General features: G+C 50.1%; 1 protein-coding gene and 1 long non-coding RNA gene across 7 annotated transcripts in view; one reads left to right on the top strand and one right to left on the bottom strand.

Annotated features, from left to right (window-relative positions):
* Positions 1 to 17,303, top strand: part of LOC118976193 (uncharacterized) — a 57,693-nt gene that overhangs the window by 22,303 nt on the left and 18,087 nt on the right. For both annotated transcript variants that reach the window (XR_005064209.1, XR_005064208.1), the window contains exon 2: positions 16,278 to 16,371. This is a non-coding gene — a long non-coding RNA (uncharacterized LOC118976193). The remainder of the gene's footprint in view (positions 1 to 16,277; positions 16,372 to 17,303) is intronic.
* The window catches only part of KIF9 (kinesin family member 9), a 43,799-nt gene that overhangs the window by 4,964 nt on the left and 21,532 nt on the right, over positions 1 to 17,303 (bottom strand). For 4 of the 5 annotated variants that reach the window (XM_037030569.1, XM_037030570.1, XM_037030566.1 and 1 more), the window contains 10 exons: positions 17,037 to 17,184; positions 15,917 to 15,981; positions 13,454 to 13,531; positions 7,998 to 8,066; positions 7,124 to 7,228; positions 5,888 to 5,943; positions 5,058 to 5,148; positions 4,437 to 4,570; positions 2,469 to 2,660; positions 881 to 1,095 (listed from right to left, as the gene is read on the bottom strand). In XM_037030569.1, coding sequence (XP_036886464.1) covers positions 881 to 1,095; positions 2,469 to 2,660; positions 4,437 to 4,570; positions 5,058 to 5,148; positions 5,888 to 5,943; positions 7,124 to 7,228; positions 7,998 to 8,066; positions 13,454 to 13,531; positions 15,917 to 15,981; positions 17,037 to 17,184 — 1,153 coding nt within the window. The remainder of the gene's footprint in view (positions 1 to 880; positions 1,096 to 2,468; positions 2,661 to 4,436; positions 4,571 to 5,057; positions 5,149 to 5,887; positions 5,944 to 7,123; positions 7,229 to 7,997; positions 8,067 to 13,453; positions 13,532 to 15,916; positions 15,982 to 17,036; positions 17,185 to 17,303) is intronic. The other variant, XM_037030568.1, reaches the window with a different exon arrangement.

Genomic DNA, 17,303 nt, shown 5'->3' on the forward strand with positions numbered 1-17,303 from the left:
AAAAATAAATTAAATTAAATTTTCAAAAAAGAAAAGAAAAAACAATCATTGGGAAAATAACTACTTTGGAGGGAAAAGAGCAAAAATGTTTCTTGATGCTGACAGATAAAATTTTAAGTGTTTTAAAATATTATTCCTTCTTCAGCCCTGGCTCAACAGACTGAGCACCACAATGCACACCAAAGTGTCACTGTTGCTATACCTGGTCAGGGCACAAACCTGGGTTGCGGGCCAGGTCCCCAGTGGGGTGGTGCTCAAGAGGCAACCACACACTGATGGTGGTTGCCTCTATTTCTCCCTCCCTTCCCCTCTCTAAATATAAAGAAAATCTTTTTAAAATAAATAAAGTATTATTTCTTCTTCATCTCATCCTTTAAAAATAGCCATTTTCAGCCCTGTCCAGGTGGCTCAGTTGGTTAAAGCATTGTCCCAGTAATAAGTAAAAAAATTTTAAATATCCATTTTCAGGTATGATTAGGAATGAAAGCTATGTCAGCGTGCCATTCATATACATTATTTGAAACAAGTAAATACGTAGTAAGGGTGGCATATTCAAAGAAAATGTGGGCAGAAGGGACAAAGAAGTGTTTGCTGGTCCTATAAGAACTTCACCCTGGATGTTCCGGGTGGGGGCATGTCTGGTGCCACCATCACCCACCTTCCCCCGTTTCCCAGACCCATGAAGAGGCGGGCTGACAGGGAAGGACCCTGTGGCTCCCCCGGGCTGACTACAGCATAGTGATGGCCCAGGGATGAAGGCTGCATCCTAACTCCCCCAGATAGCCCTTCCCATCTCCGTCCTCCAGTGCCCAGGATGGTCGCATTCTAAGCAGGATGACTTTGACCCCACAGGCCCCAGCCACCTTCCCATCACACTTACCTTGCTTCTCCCGCAGTGATTTCTGGAAATCTAATGCTGCCTTGGTCACATCAATCTCGTGCTTGATGGCATTGATGCGCTGTGTGGTCTCACTGGCCCTTTTCCTCCGCTCATTCAAGATGGATTTGTTTTCTTTGAAGATGCGGTTGATCTCACTCCCTCGCTCATTCTTAAAATCCTCAAAGGCCACAGGCTTGGAGGGTGGGGTGCTAGGCCTGAAGATGGGGTAGGGTTGGGGGAGAAAGGGGACAGCTATCTTAGCGTCACTGGGCTTTTCACCTTTCTTCCCTGGGGCTCTGTGAGCAGGAGGCCAGCATTCCTGCTCCACCCTGCACCACCTGCCCCGGACGGCAGCGACACTGTAGGAATCATTCTCCCATCTCTGTGTTCCTCAGCACACAAGGGCACATGAGCCCTGCAGAAACTAAGGACAGCCGGGGAATCAGTGTGTAACACACAGAAAGCAAAACAACCACTCACTACCTACTGACAACCACACTCTGGTGTGTCTCCTTCGGGGATTTCTTTGATAGGTTTTTAAATGTTTGGGATCATGTGGTACATAAAATTTTACAGCTTTCTCCTCAGAAGCATCCTTTCATGCTATTACAATTTCTTTGAGACCTCTAGTTCATGAGATGTAAGATGGAGTGCTGGGGCTGGAGAAGGGACTTGTCTGCCCCTTACTGTGAAATGGATGGATGGAGGAAAGGAGTGAAAGATGGACACATAATGAAATAAGTATGGTACATGTTAATTGCAAAATCAAGGGGCTGTTCACTGTATAGTTCTTTCAGTTTCTCTGAATGTTTAGCAGTGTTCACAGGCTAGAGGAAAAAAATTCTTCATGCACATCCATGTACATTTCAAGGGAGGAGATAATGATTTACTTAGAGACCTTTCCCTAATGTTGGCTATTAAGGTGTTTTTAAAAAATGGCTTGTTTACTTTTTAAATTAATGATGCAATGAATTTTTTTTTGCACAAATCTCTTTCCATTTATGCATTCATTGGTTGATTCTTATATGAATCATTATTTATTTCCTCAGGATAGATTCCTAAAAACGTAATTACTCACTCACCAGAGTAACTGCAGCTGGAGGAAAAGGGTCTAATATCTTGAAAAAATTTTAAGTATATTACTTATTCAAAAAATATGCAAATTCAATTATTAAAATAATGGCTACTTGGAGGGTCTAAATGATTCTGTGTGTAACTGTGTATCTTCCCCTGACGGGTGTGGCTCAACTGGTTGGGAGTCAACCTGCAAAGCAAAAGGTTGCCAGTTCAGTCCTCAGTCAGGGTGCATATAAGAGGCAACAAACAGATCGAAGCTTCTCGTATGGATGTTTCTCTCCCTCTTTTTCCCTCCCTTTGCCCCGCTCTAAAATTAATTAATCAATTAATAATTGTATATCCTGGATGACTCCTGATGTTGGACCATTTTGCCCACATATAGCCACCACGTTTCTTGTTTTTGAACCTTTTCCTAGTCTTTGCCTGTTTTATGTGCAGGTGCTCTTTACGTGTTGTGGATCACACTCTGGTTCTGGATGATCCGCTGCAGGAGTTAGTGTTAGAAGGTCACCTGGGTGGGCGCAGCTCCTCCTTTGGGGACTCTGAGGGAAGCGTTTCGAAGTTGGAGGTCTCCCGGTCCCGAGAAAGCACGTCTTTCACATCTCCGTCTTTGGAGGATGTGGTCAGCTGGGTCTTGGAGGTGGAAATATCCACGTCCTTGCCACTCACAGGGCTGCCGGCACCTTCCTTTCTTGCCGAGGAGCTGGAAGGAGAAGTCAGGGAGACCCCAGGGCTCAGTCAAGTGCAGGGAGGCATCTCCCACACTGACAGAGTGGCCTTTCTCAGCCCTCACACACCAGAAGCGCCATCCTGCACAGCTCCAGTCCTGATCACGTACTTAAGTCAAAGGACAAAGAGTATGCCCCTGAGCCATGCAGCTGAAGAGAAAGAGGAGAGCCTTTTTCTCCTTTTTATGAGAATAAGGAACTGTCCCTGCAGCAGTCTCAGCAGGAGACACCTGGGAAGAGTAGGACATCTCCAGGTGTGAAAGCACAGGAACCTGGGGGGTGGGCTGCAAACTGATCACAGGAGCATCACGAATGCTGAGGTCTTGGTCACACAGGAATCTTTGGGAAAGAGCTGCAGAGCCTCCATCTAGGGTGGGTCTGACTGTGGACCAATGGGAAAGCGGGACAGGTCTGCTCTGACAGTCCAAGACCTGCTCTCCGGGCCTACGTCAGTGATCACCCCAACCCCCAGGAAAGTGGCCACCTGCCCTCTCCAAGTGATGGCGCACGGTTCTCCCTCACAGAGAGGCGCATCTGAGCAGGCCTGAACTGACAGGAGGTTGCCCCCAGCTCTTTATGCTGTTTCCTCCGCTTTTCATTTTCTTGCAACACGTGTGCTTTGGGGGGTGGGGGGCAAGCATCGATCCACCTATTGTTGCACCAATTACCTGGCGGCTGAATAGAGAGTGCTAGGGTGTAACTGCCCTTCCTGGAGAGCAGGAGTCAGCCAGGGGCATCAGCAATCCCTGCTACCCAACTCTGCACCCAGTTGTGGCCCACATTCTTTCACAAGTGATAACAACAGTAACAACAGACTCCCATTTACTTTCCAGGTATAGGGAATGCATTTACTCACTTAACAACCCCAGTGACTTTGATGCTATTATTATTCCCATTTTATGTTTTAAATTTTAACTTATTGATTTCAGAGAGAGAAAGAGGAAAGGAGTGAGAGTGAAAGAGAAACATCAATTTGTTGTTCCATTTATTTATGCACTCACTGGTTCATTCTTGTGTGTGCCCTGACTGGGGATCAAACCCAAAATCTTGGGGGTATCAGGACAATGCTCTGACCAATGAGCTACCCACCAGGCTTATTATTCCCATTTTGGAGATGAGAAACCAAGGCACAGAGAGGCTCTCATGCCTTAAACAAGGTGACCCCATGGATGAAGAAAGTACAGAGCAAGGAGGTGAACACAGGCATCACCTCCAGAACCTGTGCTCTCGTTCACTACTGTACAGCACAAGAGTAAGCCATGCTTACACTTAATAAGAGTGGCTCATTAAGTGAACCCTGACCCTCTTCGTACCTTGCACACACAAAGGTCTTGTCTGAAAGGTAAATTGGAGTTTTAGAGTGGTGTGAGTGCCAGTCAGCTGGGCCCCAGAAGGACCCGGTTGGGAGGTGAGGTTTCCACATGAGATACTAGAGAACAAATGCTGACCCAGCTTTTCACTTCAACTCTACCACCAGCAGCAGAGTGACCTTGAAAGTGACTTCCCCTTTCTGAGCCTCGATTTCTTCATCAGTAAAATTAACTCCCAACTCATGGGGTTGCTGTGCAGATGAGAAGTGACCAGAGCCAGGCTGGGCTCCGCAGATGTTACTAGTACTGGTAGCAGTGAGATGCACTATAACCATATAGTTGCTAAGACATCAGGGGGAAAAAGACGATAGTTTGTCCTCCCTTTCCCCATCCAAGGAGGGCCAGCTACTGAACAAGCAGAACAGCAGGAAGGTCACTTACCTGAGCTGCTCCTTCAATGTCTTCTTGGACTTGGCTTTCTTCCCAGCTTTGGTAGAAAAAGGGACGACCCCAACTCCAAAGCCTTGTCCATCAGCCTCACCAACTAGGTGACCATCAGCATCCATAAGCCCTGCCTGGATAGAGGCCAGCCACAGGGCCAAGGGTTAGGTGAAAAGCATGGGCCCCTTGGGCACCCCAGTGTGTATGGGCCCAAGGCTTGGATGGGCATGTTTAGCCCACACCAAGATGTGGTGGCTGCTACTGCTGTTGGCTTCAGGCTGTCCCCAACAAATCTGTCTCTGACCACCCCAACAAAAGTGCACTTTCCACATTAACTCCTCTCACTGATCTGGTGTTTCATTCCATACCCTGAGAATCCTAAGGGCTGTTCGCATCCAACTTCAGGAATTGGTCCTGTTTGTGACTAGCCTTGTCTCCAGTTTTGGAGATCATTTTGAATTATATGTGATATACTCTTGCACAGGTCACCCCCACTCATCCTGGGGTTACCTTTATTTGTTCCTAGACTGGTTTTAATGCAGGACACTTGCTGCCTCTGGAAAGGACTGGGGATAGGAAAATCTGACATGAATGCTGTCAGCAAAAGGCAACTGTGCTTACCTTCTGGACAGCAGAAATGGCTGCAAAGTCATTCTTGTCTATGAGTGTGTACTTCCGGCGCAAAGTGGACTCTATTTCCTGTTCTTGTTGGCTTGGGGGAGAGAGTGAAAGAAAACTTCATACTGGGGCCATGCTGAGCCATGTACTAGAGCTAGAAGTCATATGGGTATGGCCCCTTGCAAAGGAGCCAGGCCTTTACTACAAACCAGAACAGACAAAAGCAGCTCATTCTATGCCCCTGAATTCCCATTGTACATAATATCCATTGTCAAACCCGTAAATCTGCAGGGCCTACCGTATGTGCCAGGCACAACTGCTCCAAGATGACTTGAACAGGACTGTAAGCCTGCATTGGGACCACACTTCCCCACCTGGGTTCTGTCTCTAGCAGGCGCTTTGGAATCACATGATCAGCTTCTGTGATACTACCCAACATAAGCCATTCAGGCTACAGGGATATATGTATCAAAGAAACCACAAATAACTCCTGAGGTGGGGCTCGGGGAGCAGGGAGTAATCACGATGCCCTGCTCTGGCCACACTCAGGGCATCCTGTCCAATTGATGAACTCAGGAAACATCCACTAGGTACTGCTTCCTCTCTGAGTAGCCCTTGAATGGAGGGCTGTCATCCAGGCTTCCCCCAGGGAAGAGAAGGGTGGGAGGATCTGAGCATGCAGGGGCAGAGCCTTTCAGGGACACCAGGGGCCTGGGCACAACCCCTCCTTACACATGAGAGAGAGGCGGTGTGCTTGGAGAACACATCCAAGCCACCGGAAATGAAAACGACAGTCTGATGGAGGAGTTGGGTGGGTCGGGAGGGTCCCTTACCTCAGAACTACCCGGAACTGGTTGAACACCTCCCGGATCTGTCTAAGGTTAATTATCTGCAGAGAAGAGAGCTAGGCAGATGTTAGATCTTGGCACCACGGGGCCAAGGCTCTGTCTACCTTAGTAGAGAAGCCAGGACCCCTGGGCTAAGCATTGACCATCTGTCTCAAGAACAGGACATCTGCAAACAGTCTTTCAACAGAAGTGGCAGTACAAGCCTTCTCAAGAACAGATGAACAACTGATTAGTAGTTTTCAAGCTAAGTATTTATTAAGGCTATAAAAACCACCTTTTCTCAATGAAGATTGCTGTAAAATCAAAATGATTCTAGTTCTTGAAAATACTAAGGAAAATTTACTCCCCACCCAGCTCTCTCCAGCTTTCACAAGGTTCCATTACAAACCTTTCTATGTAGGTACAGACACATACACACTTGCGGCTGAAGGAAAGCCATCAGTCCCCCTCTTGGCCCCATAACCCACAAGCATTACCCTTGACTCAGGGTCCGCCTGGGGCAGCTCTAGCAGGGCAGGCAAGGAGAGCCCACCTCTCAGTTGTCCCAGCTGCCCACAGTAACAGGATGTGGGGGGAGGGGGGTCCTGCCCATGTAGCTCCCTGATGAAGAGTTTGCTGGCCTGCACTGTAAAAACACAATGTATCTTTCCCCCTCAGGGCCCTTTCCTACGTGGCTGTCTCCCTCCTTGGCCCACTCCAACGTGGGTCTTAGGGGTCTTCCTTATAAACAACCAGCGTGGTCATCATCCTTTAATGGCCTCATTCTACCTGCTACAGCCAGTACCGGAGGTGCTACAGCTCACCTCATCCCAGCTTGGTTACATTCCCCACTTTATAGGTGAGGCCCCCAAAATACACAGGGTGGAGCCTTTCGCTGAAGTCACTCAGCAAGGAGACAGCTTAGCTGGTATTTGGTCCAGGGCAGCCTGACACCAGGGCTCACTTGTGTCCCAGTGATGGACAGCCTCCTGTCTGTACAAGGCTGTTCAGGATGCTAGCCACTCTGTGGGGTACCCACAGCCTCATAACTGTACATGTGGAAGCTGAAACCTTGGTGGGCTGAAGGGACTCTGAGGCCAGGGGTCCACCACCACCCACCCTACACCCATTGCATTCACTCAGTGTGAGGTTCCATGGCCAGCACAGCCCATGTTGGGGTGTGCCTAGGACAGGGACGACCTGGTTGGTTGGTCATGGGGGCCCTGAGGAGGAACTCCTTACGTCAATCTCGTCCAGCGTCCCCTCCAGGTACCTCCGCACCTGGGAGTTGATCTCAGCAATCTGAATTTCATCCAGGGCATCGTAGTTCACCAAGGAACGGTTAGCCTTGGAGGAGAATGAAATACATGTCCATGAACTCAAAGCACCTGAGTCCAAGTAGGGGCAGCAAGGGACATTCTGAGAACTGTGATGGGGAGGATGGGCACAGGCCCTGGCCACCAAGCCAGCTCCAGTCCCTTCACCATCAGGTCCTGGTGGAGAGGGCCTGACTCACAGGCCAGGTGCACCAGTCAGCAAGGGACAATGGAGTCAGGGAAGCAAAGGCTGCCCAACGTGGGCCTGCTACTCCAAGCCAACGGGGTTCTGCTGGCAGATTCTAAGATGAGGGCCATGGGAGACACATGGCTGCATCTGCCTTGAGGCCCACTCTGGGCCATGAGCAGCCACCCAGGCAGGCTGCCGGAGAACTCCAACCCCAACCCCTTGTCGCTACCCCTCCACTCCCCGAACCTGCCACCCCCACCCCTGATCTTGACCCATCATGTTGTCTCTCCCTGTACCCTAACCTGACAGGCCTCTAGCCCCCTTCCCCTTTTCCTCCTGCCTACTGCCTACGTGTGTTCCCTGACCATCTGACACCTCTGTCCACCAGGTAGCACTGGTCCCCTAGCCTCTACCCAACAGTCTTTGTCCCTCCAGTCTCCCTGAATACATGGCCCCTTTATCCATCTGGCCCCCAGTCCACCCAGTCCTTCTGCCCATCCAGCATCCCTGGCCTGACCCTCTTGCCCCCTCCCCACCTAGTACTTCTGCCCCCCCTGACCTCAGTCCCTCTAACATGCTAGTCATCCCAACCCCACCTCCAGCCCCTTACCAGGCTGTCATGGATGGCTAACTCCTGCTTGAGCAGTGCCAGCTCCTTCTCCAGGTTCTTGACCATTCGCTGCCAGGGAAGCATAGTTGGTGGGGGCAGGGAAGACAGTCAGAGCAGCCACCCTGCGTCTTCCATTTCAAGCCCACAGTTCCCTACCCTCTGCTCAGATACTCTGGCCCTTCCTGGTGGTCCATGGATTGTGATATCAGCATCTGGATGACTCCTTCCCCACTGGTGACTTTTCCCAACTAGGGTGAGTTTAGGGTCTGAAGGGCCTCAGCAGTCCCTGGCCTCTGCCTCTTACAGTGGAGGAGACTAAGAACAGTGAGCACAGCCACCCCTAGGGCCACATCAAAACCCAACTCCCGGGAGCTCCCAGGATATTCCCAGCCTATGAGGGTAGTAGCCCTCTCAGGGCAGCCCACACCTCCAGGATGCCTTCTGTGAATGCCCCTTTCACCTTCATCCTGCCCAATCACTGCATAAAGGCATCCTCATTCGCACTGATAATTGCGTCATCTCCAATTTTTGTTGCTACAAACAGTGCTGTATGAACCTTTCTGTACTCTTATCTGTGGGTCCATATAGGTGTCTGTAGGATAATAGCGATCCCTATGTCTCTACATGATCTGCCCCGATTACCTCTTTTGTGCTGCCCTCCCCACTCCCACTAAATTAGCACACGACCGCCTCTGCGCTGCCAGTCCTCTCTGCCTGGGACACCCTTCTCCCAGGCATTATCATGGCTCATTTCTTCACCTCCTTCAAGGTTTTGTTCAAAAGCTTCTAAATTAGGCACACCTCAATTACCCTCACTGCCCCCAAACCCCACACCACTCTTTTTAGAACTCTTGCTCTAATTTTTTCAAGGCACGTGTCTATCAGCAACATACCCTAGAGCACTGCTGTCTAATAGAACTTTCTACAATGATGGAAATGTTCTGTATCTGCGCCACAAGCCACTTATAGCTGTTAAATACATGGAATGTGATGGTGTGACTAAGGAAGTAAATTCTAATATTTTTTAAATTTTAACTACTTTAAGTAGCCACATGTGTGTACTGGCCACTGTATTGAACAAGCGAAGCCTTAAAATTTACCCAATTTGGTTTTTAAATGTTTGCAAACTGAAAGGTTGCCGGCTTGATTCCCTGTCAGGGCACATGCCTGGGTTGCAGGCCAGGTCCCCAGTTGGGGGCGTGCAAGAAACGCCCACTCAATGTTTCTCTCCCTGTCTTTCTCCATCCCTTCCCCTCTCCCTAAAAATAAATAAATAAAACCTTTTAAAAAAATAAATTGTATGTATTTCAGGTGTGCAACATGTTTTGATATGCCATACTTTGCCATGTATATATAATGTGCACTTTTTTGTCCAAATTTTTGTGGGAAAAATAAGGATGCACATCATACCTGGTTATAATGATTACATCCCATGGGTATTCTAATCCCATGTATAGTGCACACAAAAACGTGGGTGCACATTATACACAGCCAACTACAGTGTATATATAGTGAAATTACTACTACAGCCAGCTAATTAGCATAACCATCTCCTTACCTAGTTACCATTTCTGTGTGTGTTACGAGTATTTGAGACCCACCTTCTTAGCAAGTTTCCCGTATATGACACAGTATCATTAACTATAATCACTATGCTGGACATAAGACCCTCAAAACTTACCGACTAAGAAGCTGTGCCCCGGACCAACACCCCACCCGCCTACCTCCGCTAGCACTCCGGTAACCACCACCCTGCTTCCTCCTCTACGAACCCAACTTTTCAGGGCCTGCATGCAAGTTGGATCATGCAGTAGTTTTCTTACTGTGTCTGGCTTACTTCACTTAGCATAATGTCCTCCAGGTCTATCCATGCTGTCGCAGACAGCAAGATCTAGAATTGACCTGTTTTTTATGTTTATTGTGTCTGTCTCTCCCGGAGCCAGCAGACTGTCAGTTCTTCAAGGACAGAGATTCGTGTTTTTATTTGTACACTAATGTGTCCCTAGTGCTTTACAAAGTGCCTGGCACGTAGTAAGCGCTCCATAAACTCTAGGTGAATAGGTAAATGATACAGTTCCTAAACAGTTCCTAAGTCATTTTACATTTGATATATACTGTCTTGAGTGCCTTTCAATGGAAGAGGCGGAAGGGACTTCACTATAAAAAACAGAGCTTCCTTTAGTTGTCAAACAATGGCCACTAGAGGGAGGCCCTGGCAGCGAGATCCTGGAACCAAAGCTGTGACCAGTCCACAGCAAGGGGTGGCAAAACCCTGGAGTCCTGGTGGCTCGGTGGCAATTCAAGGCACAAAGCCTGGTAGTTGAGGCACAGGACCTGTGTCCATCCTGGCTCTGCCCCTCTGGGCAGCACCGAGATTGTCTCCTTCAGGTGGGCTTCCTATGAGATGAACAGGAGAGGCTTGTCAGCCAGGCCCTCCCTACTCATTCCATCTCCCCTCCAGGCTGAGGGGTCTCAGCTCTAGAAAATGCCTCATGCCATAGCTAGGCAAAGTATGGATGAACTGTCAGGGGTCTCCAGCTGGATGACTCTGTCAAGTGTGGTGTAGGGAGCAAGGCTTAGCCCTCTGGGCCAATCAGGTGATGTGGGGAAATGGGCCATCTGCTCCCATGGGTCACCAACCTCCATGTCACATCCTGAGAGCATGTAAGCCACTTCTCTGGATGCCTGGCATGTTCAGTGGCCTCCTCCTGCCCTCTTCTACTGATCAGAGAAAAAGTGTTCAGAAACACAGGGCTAGAGCAGCAGACCCCACGGGACATGGCTGGTAGCGCCTCCTGGCTGACCAACCCCCTTATAAAAATCAGGAGCATTTTCTGGATGGAATTAGTGCCTTGGAAACAACACAGACTCATACAAGTTCCCTGATGGTCAGGTGCTTTCATCATAAACATAATGGAAAATTCACAGAGTTCTGCTTAAGTGCAGCCCCAAGCTAGGAGCAGCTCTCAGCCTGCAAAGTTTCCCTGCTGCAACCCCACTGCAGCCTGTAGGAGCATTTCCTCTTGGCAGGGTAGGGTACCCCGAGTCTCTCTCTGCTCTCTGCTCGTGCCGAGGCTTTACACCACCTCACAGAATCACAGCCCGTGGAGTGGCAGGCTCATCGGAGGTCATCAGTCCAACCTCCCCAGTTCACAGATGAATATTCTGACGCTCAGAAGCTGAGCAGCTCACCACACAGAGCTGGTAACAGAAGTGAATCAAGAACCTGGTCCCCTGCCTTACAGCCTGGCCCACCAGCCAAGGAAATTCTGCAGAAGCTAGGTATTCCATCCCCTTGAAAACAGGTGCCAGCACTGCAGATGGTCCTGGGAAAAACCTGGGAGTACCAGTTGCTCTAGTCCAGGAAAGGCAGTGACCCAAATAATTTTCCATGTCTCAAGAACTCATGCATATAGAGGAAAATGCTCATCCTACGGATTATAAGCACATTCGCATTTAAGGACATATATAATTTTGGCTGTCCAGGACCAACGGTGCAGATTTCAGAGCAGGTATTACATTAAAGAGCAGGCAAGGCCTCCCTGACAGGCACAGCACCCACCCAGCCAGGCTCACAGGTGGTAATGCGAGCATCCTGAGCTAAGAGAACACCAAGTGAGAAAATAAGAAAAATAAATAAACAAATCAACTTCAAGCTTCAGAAAAGGATAGAAAATACCCTGAAAATTAGACGACCCCAAAATCTGAATTTAACAACATGCCAATTGGCTTCCTCTTCTTTTTTTTTTTTTTTAAAGAAATAAAATATTTCAGCCCTGGCTGGTGTGGCTCAGTGGGTTGGCCATTGTTCAGCAAAGCAAAAGTCTGCCAGTGTGATCCCGTCAGGGCACATGCCTGGGTTGTGGGTTCGGTCTTTGGTCAGGGCACATAGGAGAGGCAACCGATTGATATTTCTCTCTCACATTGACGTTTCTCTCCCTCCCTTCCCTTCTCTCTAAAAAAAAAATAAGTAAATAAAATCCTTTTTTACAAAAAGAAATAAAATATTGCAGATAAACATGAAGTTCCTGTGTGCCCTAGTCCAAGTCCATTTCCCCAACCTCCCAGAGGGAGCCTCCAGCCTCATTTCCATGTTTTCACCTCCATGTGCTTTTACCCCACACATATGCATGTACAGATGGTCCCCTGCCCGACTTAAGACTCTTTGACCTTATAACGGTGCAAAAGTGATGTTTCAGTAGAAACCAGCTAGGCTAAATGATATTTGGAAGGTTAAATGCATTTCAACTTACGATATTTTCAACTTAGGATGGGTTCATCAGGCACAACCCCATCATCAGTTGAGGAGCATCTGTATCCATAAATAATCACTAGTGTTGCTCTGCATGGTTTTATACTTGGTGTAGATGTGAGTTGCTACCCTTCAGGCCACTTCAGTCCCCACTGGAGATCCTCCACGCTCACAGCCCTAGCTCTAGCTCCCTCCCTCCACAACTCCTGGAACTACTCTCCTACTAAAGGCTAGTGGTCATGTTCCTAACTTTTCACCATTACAGTAAGCTGTGTGAGCACTGTCTGCTATAAATCCCTTTACACACATACCTGGGAATGTCTGTAGATTATACAGGCAGAACTGACAGGCAGATCTGTAGAAGTGTGGAGAGTGCTAGATAATATTTACTGAGCATTTACAACCTGACAGCATTGTGCTAAGAGGTTTCCACCTTCTACCTTATCTTATTCTTCCTAACATCTTGTGAGAGTGTTTCGTTCCTGCCCAAGTTCACAAAGGAAGAAACTGAGGCTTAGAAAGAGCATCTTGCTGATGAAGAGGCCAAGGCTCTTAACGACTGAGCCAGTGGTTCTCCAAGTGTGGCCTCAGAACAGCCAGCAGAAGCACTGGGGGACTTCTAGAAATGAGAATCCTCAGGTTCCGTCCCAGACTGACGCAAGGAGGAACCATGGGGATGGGTCCAGGGACCTGTGGTCCTCACGCCTGCTCCAGCCAGAGAACCAGCTCCAGGCTCTGCTCCCTCCTCAACCGCGAAACCGTGTGTTAGTCCTGCAGAGCCACAGGGATTGCCATTTCCCTCCAGGATTTAGAGTCTGGGGAGTTTAACTGGTTTGTCAGAAGCTTAAGGCATGCAGAGGCTCCTCTCTGCAGGAAATACGATGCTATAAGAGTTTTAAAGGAAAGTCTAATGATCAGTAAATGTGTTCTTTACTAAAAGTTGCCAGAAATGCTCTCCAAAGTGGTTGTAGCCATTCTACTCCGACCAGAAAGAGAGGCATTCCCCAGACAGTTCCCCTGGACAGCTCCCAAGGAGGTGTCCAGGGACTCGGAGGACTCTGGCCTACCCCAGAATGGAAAGGGACTGACCCAGGATTTCATCTTTGGTTGAGGTAGAAAGGGAAGCCAGGCTTGTGTGACCCAGGCAGCAAACCCACACACCTTCTGCACAGTGACAGGCTTGCCCACAAGTCCCCCTTAGTACCTCAGCATCATACTTTTCATTGATGACAGGCTCAGTGGTGACCAACTTCATCCTGCTTGCAAACCGCAGTGAGGACAGCTGAAAACAGATCAGACAGAACTCCACGTTGTGGCCAATTACTGATGAGTAGAGACATTTGCAAGACAGGTAAAAGGAGCCCACTAGCAATGACAAATCCCTGCTTAGAGACACACTCCAAATTGGACTGCAGTGTCCCCTGGGCCCATGAAATGATGTCAGGGAGGTCTTGCCTGAGTCCCTCTGCAGGGGCAGCAAGCCAGGGTTAATTATGGTGGGGGCCCACGAGGCAGCCACACAAGCAGGTGCTAGGGAAAGAGCCCTGACACTGCCCCACGGCACTGATGTTACCTGAGGGGTGGAAGGCCGCCTCCCTGGCAGTGGGAGCAGCCAGGCGTAGCACAAGGCCGGGCTGAGATCCCGACCTCATACCCTGCTGGGCTGGCTCACAGCCCTGAAATAGGGCAGATGGGTTACCCAGAAGTGGCCCAAAGGAAGGACAGAAAGGGCTCTTCCTTTGGCAGTCCAGCTGGGTCAGAGCTTTGCCACTGGCCAACCATGCAACCTCAGACAGGCCTTGCAACTTCTCTGTAGAGTCGGAGAGACCTGCCTCACAAGGTCACAGGAGACGTAGTGCCGAGGTGTGTGCTGCCAGTTCCGGGCAGAACTGGCCCACAGGGAGCCTGCAGGAAGACCCTGCGTCGGCACAGAGGGAGCTGCTTCGGTGTGGGGTGGAATCGGGCCCCCACTCCAAGCACAGTGGCGAGTGTGGCTGCTGCTCCCTCACCGGGGTTCCTCCCCCTCACACACACGGAATGTCGACACATAAGGCAACATGACCCATGAGGAACCGTTTTAAAGTTTAAAACAGTTGGAGAAGAGGATCACTAGCTTCCACACCCTCGGTATGTCTTTGTCCCAAACCCTGAGACCCCCCACTGCTCCTCAGGACTATGTGGGCTCGGTTCTGGGTGCAGACCTTGAGCAGTGTGGGTACAAGCTTCTGGGTGTGGCAGGTACCAGGAGAGTTGCTCCCTGAGCAGCAACTATCTCTGGGGTAGGGATAAGGGGACAGAGGCCTTCCACTGTCTCCACGGGCATCTTCCTCAACCAGGCAGCCAGGAGGCCCAGTGTTCACATGGCTCCTCTGGGGTGCAGCCATGCTTTGCGATGCCATGATACAGCAGGTTCCTGAAACCTCCCTCTGGGGGTGCTGCCTGCACGGCAGAGGGAGCTCCCATCCCAGGCCTCCCTGGTCCCAGGACACTTAGCAGGAAAGCTTCCCCTAGAAGCTGGGAGGCCCTGCGGGAACACATTGCTCTGCAGTGTTCCTGGAAATGACCTCAGTGGATTACCCAGATGACTGAAGCTTGCCCTAAACATCCCCATTTGAAAAGCAAAATGTCTAAGGAGAGCTTTCCAAACCTTATTATGATGGGCGGCCCTTCAGAGGAAAGAGGGAACCCCAGGCTGTGTATGCAGCTGTGTGGGCTCACCTGTGTCATTGTCTCAGCCTGTACTAAGGCCTCTGGTTCTCTTACACTTGCCCCTTCCCACGTCACTAGTGTCCTGTTGCTGGGTAAGTCTCCCTGAGTTACAACTCTAGCCACAGCCCTTTCCTACTCAAACCCCATGACAGCCCAGCCACCTGCAGAGCAGCCAAGGCCTCTGCTAGGCTACCAGGGCCCCATCCAGCACCTGCAGTTTCTTCCTTTCCTTCCTGAGCCCTACCCTGCAGTGGCCAGATGTTCCTGGCATGGACCACACCTTCGGGCCCACCAACTCCTCTGTCAGGAACATCGCTACTTTCCTGACCACCAAGCCAACTCAGTACCCATCTTCCTCACCCCAGCTTCAGAAAATATGCCTATGGTCCCCCCTGCCTCCCCCACACACCTCCTCTGAAGGACTCCTCCGTCTGGGCCTCATATTCCTTAAGGCCATGGCTGGAAATTCAGGCCCAAGGCCATGTATGACGCATCTCTACCAAGCTACTCCCCCCCAACCACTTTGCACAAGATAGATGCTTAATACCTATCAGCTCATACCAGCCTCATAACCATGGCCTAGAACTCTGGGTTACTTTCAAGATGTTTAAACACGTGTGACTCTGAAAACAAGGAGTCAGCTGTCCTTGATGGCGGCTCACAGGAGCAGCGCCCTCTGAGCTGGCTCTCAGCCTCCTCTCCTTGCCTAGGCCCCATGCCAAGCCTGCCTCCCCTTTGCCTCTTCCTTGACACTGCTTCTGCCCCTTGGTACTTGGTATTTGGATCCTGGCTGAACCTCCCTCAGCAGTTTTGGCTGATTCTCACTTCCCGAGTTCCTCCACTCTTGACAATGTGTGTGGCTAGTGTGTCAGCTGAGCCAGCGTGGAGCCAGCCGTACCCCTCCCAGGCACCCCCAAGGAAGGACTCCAACCTGGTGGTGTTGGCTGTCTTTACGTACCGTCTCTTCTAACTGGGCAGCTTCTCCGTAGATATTTGTCACAAGGACCATATTGCAATTTCCCCCTGCAGAAGGCAGGACACAGAAGGGCCGTGAACCATGTGGGTTTTCTGCCAAGAGATCCTTTTGAGGCTGGCAGGGGTCTGTTATGAATTGAATGTTTATGCGCCTCCAAAATTCGTACGTTAAAGTCCTAACTGCCAATGCATTTGGAGGTGGGCCCTTTAGAAGGTGATTAGGTTTAGATGAGGCCAGGAGGATGGGCTACCAAGACGGGATTAGTGCCCTTATGAGAGGACAGAGACCAGGGCCCTGTCTCTCTAGCCTCTTTCTCTTTTCTTTCTCTCTCTGCCACATGAAGATACAGCAGGAAAGCAGCCATTTACAAGTCAGGAAGAGAGTCCTAATGAGAATCCCTGCCAGACCTTGTTCCAGGACTTCTGGACTCCAGAATGGTGAGAGATAAATGTCTGTTATTTCAGCTGCCCAGTCTGTGGTATTTTGTGGGAGCAGCCCCAGCTGACTAAGGCAGAGTCAGAGAGGACACACCTGCATGTTTGAGGCTGGGAGGAAAGGTGGAGAGGCTGCCAGACGAACCCGAAAGAGGAAGCAAGGGAACGGCAGAGGAGACACGGCACGAGACCAGGAAGGGCAGGGCCAAGTTTTGCTGATGGCAACATTCAATTAATAATCAGTCTCCAAGGACAGTGTCATCAGGCCCAACACAAAAATCTGGGGACACAAGATGACAAGACACAGCCTCCACCCTCTGGCAGGGAGACTGTAGAGGAAGGAAAGATGTTATGGGACAGGCCTTTCACCTGGGTCTTCAAGGTGATGAAGGGTTCTGTCAGCTGGTTTAGGGATGAGAGGAAACCGGAAGGCATTCCCAGTAGGGGCAAAAGCTTAGGCAAATGTGCTAAGGAGTGAACAGCAGGACAGGTCATAGGCGAAAGAAGAGGGCACGGGTTGGATTCTGTCTTTGGGGTGTGTCTGAGGTCACTGTGCCAAGGCCATGTGTTAAGTCCACACCACCAAGAAGGAGCAAGTCCATTACCACCAGCAGCAGCAGATATGCCCAGGCCTGTCCCCCCTCTTTGTGCACCCATCACCCCCTCACCTAACGAGTCCTTCAGGGCATGGGTGAGCTTGCACTGCCGGAAGGGGATGTGGTCCCGCTTCTGGTCCCCAAGGGCAATGATGGCCTGCTCCAGGAATGACAGCGACTTGTTGATGTAGGTGGCTTCCTTCAGGACTCGGCCCTCAGACTGAAAACCAAAGGGCAGTTTGGCTTCGGACCAAGTGGAGAGGCTGCCCGCCTAAGAACACTGCTGAGCAGAACCCTGGGTCTTCTCACAGTATCACAGGGTTGTATTCTGACTGGGAC

This window comes from Sturnira hondurensis, unplaced genomic scaffold (assembly GCF_014824575.4).
Source record: "Sturnira hondurensis isolate 20B ecotype Veracruz unplaced genomic scaffold, ASM1482457v3 Scaffold0020787, whole genome shotgun sequence".
Taxonomy (NCBI): Eukaryota; Metazoa; Chordata; class Mammalia; order Chiroptera; family Phyllostomidae; genus Sturnira; species Sturnira hondurensis.